The sequence below is a fragment of the Octopus bimaculoides genome, chromosome 28 (assembly GCF_046866305.1).
Source record: "Octopus bimaculoides isolate indiv1 chromosome 28, ASM4686630v1, whole genome shotgun sequence".
In the NCBI taxonomy this organism is placed as follows: Eukaryota; Metazoa; Mollusca; class Cephalopoda; order Octopoda; family Octopodidae; genus Octopus; species Octopus bimaculoides.
Genome location: NC_142955.1, coordinates 21,132,914 through 21,144,520, shown reverse-complemented (window position 1 = coordinate 21,144,520; position 11,607 = coordinate 21,132,914). Strand labels below are relative to the sequence as shown.

The 11,607-nt window shown below is 33.0% G+C and overlaps 1 protein-coding gene across 1 annotated transcript in view; it reads right to left on the bottom strand.

Annotated features, from left to right (window-relative positions):
• Positions 1 to 7,206: 7,206 nt before the first annotated feature.
• Positions 7,207 to 11,607, bottom strand: part of LOC106872573 (D(2)-like dopamine receptor) — a 5,036-nt gene continuing 635 nt past the window's right edge. Inside the window, exons 1-2 of the mRNA XM_014919606.3 lie at positions 10,441 to 11,607; positions 7,207 to 9,324 (exon numbers count right to left, since the gene is read on the bottom strand). The exon at positions 10,441 to 11,607 is cut by the window's right edge and continues 635 nt beyond it. Coding sequence (XP_014775092.2) covers positions 7,499 to 9,324; positions 10,441 to 10,813 — 2,199 coding nt within the window. The 5' untranslated portion in view covers positions 10,814 to 11,607 and the 3' untranslated portion in view covers positions 7,207 to 7,498. The remainder of the gene's footprint in view (positions 9,325 to 10,440) is intronic.

Genomic DNA, 11,607 nt, shown 5'->3' with positions numbered 1-11,607 from the left:
ATATATATATATATGCATATATATATGTATAGATATACATAAATATGTATATATATACATATATATTCATATATATGCATACACACGCACATACACACACACACACACACACACACACACACACACACAATGTATACTTACACTTACGCACACACACTCTTGTAAAACATCACCGCTTCTGCAGGGATACTCCAAAGAACAACCCTGAGCCAATCATAGCCCCCAATCCCTAGCCCCCACAAACAGAACGCAGAATCCTTCTCACCCCCCCCCCCCCAACCTTGCTGCTCAGAAGCATAAATGGCCAAATTAGCGCAAGTGGGATTTAAGATGTATGTGTGTGTGGGTATGTTCATACACTCGTACATATATATATATATGCATTATATATGCATATATATATGTATAATGTATGTGACTGTGTGTATGTATATGCGTGTGTGTGTGTGTGTGTGTGTGTATGTTTGTGTGTGTGTGTGTGTAAGTGTTTTTCCTTATTTTTGGTAAATGGTGTTGTCATGGAAATGAATCAGTGAAGAAGCTGAGTTTAAAAATAAAACAACAACAAAAAAAAAAGGAAAAAAATATCCATCTCGTCAAATCTGCTCCCCAACATATAAAGAAAATGGATGGGCGGGATGAGGTTGGATGGGAGGAAGAGTGGTGCATACAACAAAAGCAAAGACAGTGACAATGACACAAAGAGGATGACGATGATGAAGATGATGATGATGATGATGAGGAGGAGGAGAAAGCCAAAGGATGTCAGGAAGAGCATTCAACAGTAAAAACTCAACAAAAATTACTTTAATTAATTAGGCAGTGGGTATTGTTATTGATGTGACTGAAGAGGATATAATAGCCTGGAAACAATTAGAAATAGCAATGTTGCTATATATATATATATATATATGTGCTGTTTTTGTATTTGTGGGTTAGTCAAGTGACCATTGGTTTCATGTCAGGAGAGTTGTCGCATAACACTTAACAATCCTCGATCCTATCACATGCAGTGCTGATGATCCTCTCCATTTTGGATGAAAACATGATATTTATTCACCAATGCAGGGTTGAACACTCATTCTCACTGTTCGATATCAATGTGCATGTGTGTGTGTGTGTGTGTGTATATATATATATGTGTGTGTGTGTGTGTGTGTGTGTGTGTTTGTTTGTTTGTATGTGTGTGTGTGTATATATATATATATATATACATACATATGTGTATGTGCATGTTTGTGTATGTATATATATATGTATACAGAGGGGTGTTTGTGTACATATACATGTATGTGTGTGATATATTGGTTTCAAATTTTGGCACAAAGCCAGCATTTTCAGTGGGGGGGGGGCAGAGAAAGTCGACCACGTCCACCCCAATGCTTAACTGGTCCTCATTTTTTCACACCCAACAGGACGAAAGGCAAAGTCAGCCTTGACGGAATTTGAACTCAGAACGTGATGACAGATGAAACGTTGGAGTAGTTTGCTTGGCGTGCTAGCAATTCTACCTGCTTGCCATCTTTGTTCCAGCACACGATCTTAGATCACGTCACTTGCTATGCAAGTACATCTCCATTAATATATATATATATATATATATATATATATATATATATTATGATTGACCGTTGACTGAACACTATTCAATTTCTTTTTTCTCCGTGTTTTTCTCCTTGTCTCCGTATTCTTTCTGTTGAAGAGCGTAGCTCGAAACGTCAAAGACTTTCCGTATTCCCGAGCGTCATACTAATATATCCTTTTGTTATTTACACCACCTGTCCTCGTCTGTTGTTATTATTTGTATATTCTCCCATATATATATATATATATATATATATATATATATATACACATATATATATATATATATATATATATATATATGTATGTGTGTGTGTAGTTATATGCATGTATATATATATGTGTGTGTAAATACATATGTGTCAGTATATATGTATAATCTTTTCCTGTTTTATGCCTTTACCGGGTGGATTTGATACATAACAAAAAAAAAAAGCTTCGCTTCGCTTTCATCTGAGATCCTGAAAATATCAACAGTCTATAGATTAGTGTGTGTGTATATATATATATATATATATATATATATATATATATATATATATATATATACATATATATACATATATATATATATATATATATATATACACATTATTATTATTTGTATGTATGTATATATATATATATACATACAGATGAGCAGTCTTTCACAAAGGTAAAAAAAAAAGCAATTTTGAAAAAAGTAATGTACACATTTGTATATGTATACATAGTTCATTATATCACTTTCGATAAATAATTAAGTATTTATATACAAACATACACACGCACACACACACACACTTTTATATATATGTGTGTGGGTATGTATGGCTATAACATTAATATGATGCAAATTTGGTAACAAACAATTATATATATTTATATACACACTCTTATATACATAGATATGATCAAATAAATAAATAAATAAATAAAAATATATATGCATAAATATATATGTGTATATGCTCATACATTATATATACATACATACATATATATATATATATATATATATATATATATATATATATATAGTATGTATGTTTATATGTATACACACATATATGTATATATGTATTCACATAAACAATCAAAAGAATTGTTTTAAAAATTTAATATGTATATCATATATATACATATATACATAGAAAAAATATATAAAACAAATATATACTAACATACAAGCAGTTATATATACACATATATATATGTATATATATATATATATATATATATTTCTCATATATGTGTACACATATACATATGTATATATATGTATATGTATGTATATATATATATATATATATATATATATATGTATATATATATATATATATACACATACATATATGTGTATATGTATGTATGTATATACATTTGTTATTATTGTAGCGGAAAAGACAGCGTTTTCTTTTTTGTTGCTGGTTAATTTATAACGTTATTATTATTATCATCATAATTGTTATTTTTATTATTATTATTATTATTAGTATTATTACTATTATTATAACATAATTTTTTTCATCTCTCCCTCTATTTGTCTCTCTGTCTCTCTGTCTGTCTTTCTCTCTCTGCCTCAATATCTTTCCTGGACAAGATATGTCTCAAATTTCATGGATTGTACATAAAAAGAAGTCATTTAACAACACATTTTTTAATACACACACACACACACACAAAATGAAAGAACACAAAGACCCAACGGAAAGTGAACCGGGTAGGTTAGGTTTATGCTGAGGGAGAATTAGAAAAAGTATTTTATAATTTGAGCATCGACTCGTCTACAGATACATGCAAACACACATGCATGATCCCCATCCCCACTTATATAGTCTTTCCAGCTAAAGAGCTTTGGCCATGCTGGGGCACAGCTGTTAGCTCTGCTACACTTTCACCACTTGGAAACTCCTGATGTGTTGTGATCGAGGGAATCTCATGTTGCTGCTGTCATATTTGCTTCTTGCCTTGAGGTAGGTTCATTCAGAACTCTTGACTGGAAGGGATCCAGTTTTCTTTGAACGACACCTACGTCCATCCCACTCAGGCCTCAGGCTTTTTGGGAGGATACACACACATACATATGTGTATATATATATTTATAATGTGTGTATATATATATATATATATATATATATATATATGTGTGTGTGTGTGTGTATGTGTATATATGTATGTATATATATATATATATATATATGTATACATGTATATATATATATATATATATATATATATATATATATATACATATATATATAAGTTTAGAAGTTGGCTTGTAATGGAATAAAACTACTGGTTACACTCAGAGTCCAAGAAGTTCCTGTGTGTGAATTTGCTTTGTCTTAAGTGGATAAACTGATCAGTAATAAAGCCTGTTCGTTCCCTGTTTTCATATCAATTATGTTCAATTAAAAGAGAAGACCTATTGTATCATAGCATCTGGTAGCCGATGCCTGAAGTGGAGCTTTGGAAAGCACACTGTAAGGTATCACCCAGGTAATATTAAATCCTTGTTGCTGCTTAACCCTCGGTTAACACTGATTGTGTGGTCCTGCAGTGAGTCTCGCCCATCTGTGACCATCCGATCATCTCCTGAAGACCTTCACTCTCTAAACGTTTGACCGCCTTCAGTTTGTCAAGAGCAGTTTTAGCTGCTATTTCTAGTATCTCCATTTCCACATTTGCATGAATGACTTCCAAAGGGAAAATTTCCAATGGCCACCACCCATGAACTTTACTTTACCACCTTTCCACAATGACATGCAACTCTTCTGCCTCCACAATATTTTATTAGTTTCATAGCCACAGGCGTGCCTATGAAACTGGCTTCCTCATCCAGTCATTATGATCCATATGAGGATGAAAAAGTGGAAATTAAATTTTTACTACTACTACTACTATCATTATTATTATTATTATTATTACACACACACACACACAAACACACGTATATATGTACAAATGTATTTGTATGCCAGATTTGTGCGTCTGTAAGCAGATGTGCTTTTGACATGTGTGCGTGAGGATTATGGATACTTTAGGGTAGAAGTGGAGGGAAAGGTTTATAAACTCATTCACATCTGCGCAGAAATGTGTGCAGGTATACAAACATGCTTAGGCAAGTCTACTTCTATCTATCTATCTAAAAATCAAAATAAGCAACACGGATTTTAAAGATGATTGCAGTACGCACGTTTCATGCTACTCCATTTATTTAAGTAATGCGAGCATTACATTAAATGCAATATGTAGAGCAATCTTCAGCTGCAATCATCTTTAAAAATCCGTGTTGCTTATTTTGATTTTTTGATCACCTCGTTTTTTGGAATGGTTTTTTTGTATAATACCATACCATACTATATTCTGGTGCCTAAACATAAGTACCATATTCAATTTTGAATCTAGATCTAAACCTTTTATCTATCTATCTATCCATACATACATACATACACTCATAAATATATACATTTACCATTTGCATCAACTGTCTCTTGCTGCTTAGTGAATTCCACTTAAGAACGGGGTTATATAGTTACACCACACACACACACACAATCATACACAAAATCATACAAGCACACACACATATAGTGCATACATATATATACATGAATAAAAAATATCTTAATAGGTATATATATATATACACAATCATACGTACATATATATATATATATATATATATATATATATATATATATATATATATGGATATGTATATATTTAAAGAGTAGAAACACATGCTCTGCAAAAAAAACCCAGTAATAATGAGAGAGAGAGAGAGAGAGAGTGAGAGAGAAAGAGGAAGCGAGGGAGAGAGAGCGAGAGAGAGAGAGAGAGAGAGAGAGAGAGAGAGAGAATGACTGAAAATATATAAAATTAATTTAAAAATGACGCACACCATTTTGTCTTGTTGAAAGTCAATGGACGTCATTCCTAAAAAATCACAACATGGTTTGTAAGACAGTGCGTTCACTGCTTATCATTTCCTTTGTGTGCGTGTAGGAGCACAAATTCATGTTAACATTTGATCAAATATATATATTAATATATATATATATATGTGTGTATATATATATATTCATTTTTGTGGTTAGATATATACATATGTATGTATATATATAAATATAGACATATATATATATATATATATATATATATATATATATATATATATATATATGCCTAATCTTCTTGTTCTTTGGAATTAAAAATAATTAAAAAAATTGAGTCATAATTGATTCCCCCCTCCCCTACCCCAAAATTTAGGGGGGACATTTTTTTTTTTTTCCCAAGGATAACTGGGTAAGCAAGAAACTTGTTGTTTCATGGTTGTGGCGTTACAGTTTCAATTTACGATTGTGGCGGTGAGGTGATGATAAAATCAAATGTCAAAGGTCAAATGTTATATATCAAATATCAAATTTTAAAATGTCAATCAGATAAATAATTTCCTTTCTGGTTGTTTTTTTAATAGTTTTTTTTTCTTTATAATTTTTTGGTTTTAATTTAAAATTTGTATCACTTTCACTTCATTTATATATATATTTCATATATGTATATATGTATATATGTATATATTTCATATATGTATATATATATATATATATATATATATATATATATGTTTACACACACATATCTATACACACACACATACGTATATATACATATAAATATATATATGTACACTATATATATATATATATATATATATATATATATATATATATATATATACATATATATATAATTAAATAGTTTATCTTAAAATTTTTTGTTATATGTATTGTTCTCAGTCATTGATATATATATATATATTATATATGCATATATATACATATATATATATACATATATACACAATGGATAAAAATCTGTAACATATATACATACACAGAGACATGTATGTATTTGAACACACACACACGCATGCATATATATGCGTAGGTGTATATATATTTATATATACACACACGTGTGTGTATGTGTGTGCATGCGTATGTGTGTGTGTGTGTGTGTGTGTAAATATACTGATATTCAAAAGTCGTTAGAACGTTTTTTGTTGATTTTTTTTTGGCAACAGAGATTGATTAATCATATAAATGGTGTTAGGAATGACAATTACAAGGTGGTGGTGGTGGTGGCGTTGGTGGTCAATAGGTGTGGCGTTGATAACTGGAGGGAGGTAATAGAGGTCAGTGGTTGTTGTGGTTGTTGTTGTTGTGGCAATGGTGGTGGTGGTTATGTTTTGTTTTGTTCATCAGTAGAAGGATCTATATACATACACACATACACACACACACACACACACACACACACACACACACACACACACACACACAATCCAATTGCTGAAGGTGATTTCATGCATGGAAGATTTTTCCATCATGTCACAAAAAAAAAAGGAAAAAATGCAAAAAAAAAAAAAAAGAAAAATCTCACAAGAAAAATGATCTAAGCCCATTTGATTTTTTTTTCCTACAATCACATGGAATGGTAAGCAGGATAGGCAAGTTTGGAATGGTGAAAATGGTATGATATGTTGTGAAATGTCAGTGTGATTCTAGCAAAGAATCAACTCAAAGAACCACGCCATGCTGTTTTTTTTTTTTTTTCCTTCAAATTGGTAAAAAATTTTGGATGATATTCATTCACAAATTGTTGGTTTTTCAAAGGAAAGTGAACATTTAGATGAAAACAAACAAACCAACAAACATTGTTTCATGTCGTGGCACCAAGGGGTGAGCATTGTCTCCCCGTGTGCCTCTCCCTCAATATTTCTTTCCACATTAGACGCAGCGCCAAATATTGTTATGATGTCTTCAACATTTATAAATTTTCTTCATTTTATTTTGTTATTTTCCTCATGATTTTATTTTCTTTCTTCCTGGAATTTTCTTCTTTTTCTCCTTTCCTTCTTTGAAATTTATGAAAGTTCTTCCTTCAGAAACATCATGATGGTATTTTTTCGGTCGAAATGCCAAGAGGCAGTAAAACTCAGACAAGAGCTTTCAGTGTTTTGTCTCTGGCTACATGGATACTTGCAGGTGAGGATCTTGACAAAGGCTCTACGAAAGGCCGTATTAAACATGGTATAGATGAGAGGGTTTGCCAGAGATGCAATATAACCCATCCACAAGAAAATTGACATCATTTCCGGAGTGATTTTTGACATACAGTCTTTGCAGGTGGCCGACAAGATATTTACAATGAAGAATGGTGTCCACAAAACGACAAAAACAGCGAAGATGATGCCCAAGACTTTGAGGGCCTTTTTTTCATTGCTGGCTGTTTTGTTGCTGAGTAAATGCCGGAATGCTTTCTGAATTTTCGGTTTCTTGTTTGCCCTCATTATGTGTTCTTTGATGAAGTTGCGGAAAGTTCTCTTCATTGTGTGATAATCTTGCTTGCAGTTCTTGTTCATTGTCCCGACTGGAGCATTATAAGCAACCAGTTGTTGACCTTCAGGAATTTCGGGACATTCTTCAGGTGTTGTACAACCAACTTTACTTGTTTCCGTGGCCACATTAACTGTTGTTTTCACTATTCTGACACTTTCACCTTTCACCGAAATAGGTTCATCCATTGAGGTTACAGCATTCTGTTTGGCCAGCATAACTGGCCGGCAATAAGATGCTTCAGCTCCGACCTCCATCTGGTCTTCAGTTTCGTTCTGGCTTTCATTACCCAAGAAATTGATGCCGGTTTCATCTTGGATGTGGAAATAGCTTTGATTGAAGTCCATGTTGATGATGTTGTTATTGAGGCCATGGTAACTGTGGTGCAGAGGATGCTTGAAAAGTGAAGAAGTTTTCCAATGGTTGATGTCCATAATCTGGGAGTAGGACTTTGAGCTGTACAATGGCTGTGGCTTTGGTTCTTCTTTCACCTGGTCAGCAGATGGCACTCGTTCAAAGTGAACTTTAGAGCAGCGTCGCTTCTGCAGGGGGAGCTGTAGGCTCTTGCGTCGCATCTTTTTGTTGTCAATAAGAGCAGGAATAGATTCAGCAGCATTTGCCTGGGTTGCATTGGTGCCCTGTTCAGAGCCAAGTGTGCAGGTTGTGATGGTGGTCTGAGCTGAGTCAAATGAATTTCGAACGCTATCACATTGGGTCCAGTTGGCACGGGAAGTCTTTGTATCCTGCTGTTGGTTTTGTACAGATGGCGCTCCCTCTCCCCCAGCTTGTCCAATCTCACTGATTCCAATAATGTGCGTATCAGGTCCATCAGTTTCAGACAATACTGCTCGGTTTCGATTTTCGGCAGTGCCGTCCCCTTGTGACCTTGATATTATGGAAACATCCTTTTTCACAGAACCGTTGCTCTTAACAGCCGGCCTCCGATCAAACTTTTCAATGCTTTTCATCAAGTTCTGGTTATCCCACAAGATCTGGATGGTGAGGGCATAGGTGACAATCATGATCAGGAGAGGAATATAGAAGGCAAATACAGACCCGTATATGACAAAAGTGGGCAGGGTTGGCAGACAGCTGCCATTGTTGTATACTGTCCGTGTGTCCAGCAAACCGTTGATGCTCATTGGACAGCTGATTGCTATGGAGACGAACCACACAAATAGGATTTTCACACACACCATATGCTTGGTCTTGTTGCGGCCGTACCGCATTGGGTATTTCAGGGTGAAGAATCGATCCATGGACATGGTTGACATATGCCAGATGGATGCTGTACACATGAGAACATCTGTGGTGATCCAAAAGAGACAGACGTGTGGATTCATCGGGAAAAATCCTGTTGTGAGATGAGAAGAAAAGAGAAAGAAAGAGAATATGAATATACACCCAACACAAATAGACATATATGAGCATATATACACCCAACACAATATGCATATGAGCATATATACACCGAACAATATACATAAATGAGCATATATACATCCAGTGCAATACACATATATATGAACATATACAAACCTAAACCAATATACATATATGTTCATATATATGAATCTATGATCGGAACCATTCCACCCATTACACCTAATTTTCGGAATATGAAGAGCTACAGCATCTAGTGAGCGTTTTCCTTTATTTAAGATGAGAGTAGTGTGAGTTGGGGATGTATATATATATATATATATATATATATATATATATATATACATACACACACATATATATGTGGCAAGTGGAGTTAATGGTTTACTTCATGGTTTACAATTGTTTCATCAACTTCAATTGACCAATCAAACATCATGTCTGTGGACATTGATGATAATGAAGAATTAGTCAGGCTTATTGTGTATGGCATATTATGTAACAACACCAGTAATTGGTTCTTCAGAACCCTATGAATACATGCACACACACATATACATACATACATGTATATATATACGTGTGTATATATATATATATATATATATATATATGTGCATATATATATATGTATGTGCATATATATATATATATATATATATATATATATACACACACATTATCTGAAATGTATAATATTAAATATCCATCATGGCTGATCTTACTAATTGGCTTGGTGTAAATGGAGTTGTATAACAATCCGATTATATAACTTTACACTCATCAGAGTTAGCTGATATGGAAGAGAATATGGCACTCACATGAGTGTGTGTGTGTGTGTATATATATATATATATATATATATATATATATATATATATATATATATTCTTTTACTTGTTTCAATCATTTGACTGTGGCCATGCTGGAGCACTGCCTTGACCATATATATATATTTATGTTTGTAAGTGTGTGTGTATGTGTGTGTGATGTCATATCCTTCAATGGGTTAGGGTGTGATTTGAGGGACATTTGGATACTGTTTCCAACAGACTCAGTGACAAAGTAGAAACACGTGTGTTCTTACCGTAAATTTCGACAATCATCCCAAGCGGCATCACCAAAATGGAGACGAGGAAATCTGCAATAGCCAGAGACATAAGGAAGTAGTTGGTCATATTCTGTAGCCTTCGTTCCCAGCAGACCGCCATGCAGACGAGCAGGTTACCCGATGCAGCACAGATGATCACAAAAACTAGTGATAACATACCCCATCGCATGCTGACCGGTGGTGGGTTTTCTGTGGACACAGACATCTCTCCATCCAATGAGCTCATGTTAGCCATTATCATAGTCAACAAGGACGAAGATGATGAAGAAACTAAAGACATCGTGTTCATGTCTTTGCTGGAATTCCACATTAATGAATTACTTGAGGTGTTGACTACTGAAGGGATCATAGCTGAGATGGTGTTGAATTAATTATATATATTAATTTCTTTTTCTTTTCCTTTTTTTTTTTTTATAGTTTTATAATTTTCGAAAAAATATCAAATTTTTTTTTCTTCGAAGAAAATTTCAAATAGACTTTCGAGAGATCAAGAAAAAAGATTCAAGGGCAAAATCGGAAAGAAATTTCATAAGGAATTCAGGAGAATTTTGGAATTTTGTTTTTTTTTTCTTCTCAGAGGACTGATAAAAATGGAAGTTCCAAGCAAAATTGAAGAAAAATCATTTTACAGAAATCTCAGAGAAGATTCATGAAAAAAGAAAGAAAGAAAAGAAGAAAATGATGATGAGTTAAAGAGAAAGGGGTTTTTAAAGGAAATTCTTTGAGGTATCAAAGGTTTAAAAGGTTATTTTGTTCTTCTCTTTTTAAACTGGTTTTTTTTTCTTTCTTTTTGATCAACTTTTGATGTCTTTTTCTTTGTCTTTCTTGAAGTTTTCTTCAGCAGCAGTTATAGCAGTAATCTACAGAATTACTATCTTCCTTCTCTGGTTGTTACAAATATATATATATACACACATATGTATATTTATATATTCCTATATCTATGTAATATAGTGTGGCGTCTGTTGTGGTATTATTATTATTATTATTATTATTATTATTATTATTAGTTGTAGAACTAGTAGTAATATTAATAATGGACGTTGTGACAGAAATGTTTTTTGTACAGTTTTTTTTTATTATTATTCCTTCCGGTTTCTTTTTTCTCTTTTTTTTTCGAGACAAACACAAAACAATGATGCT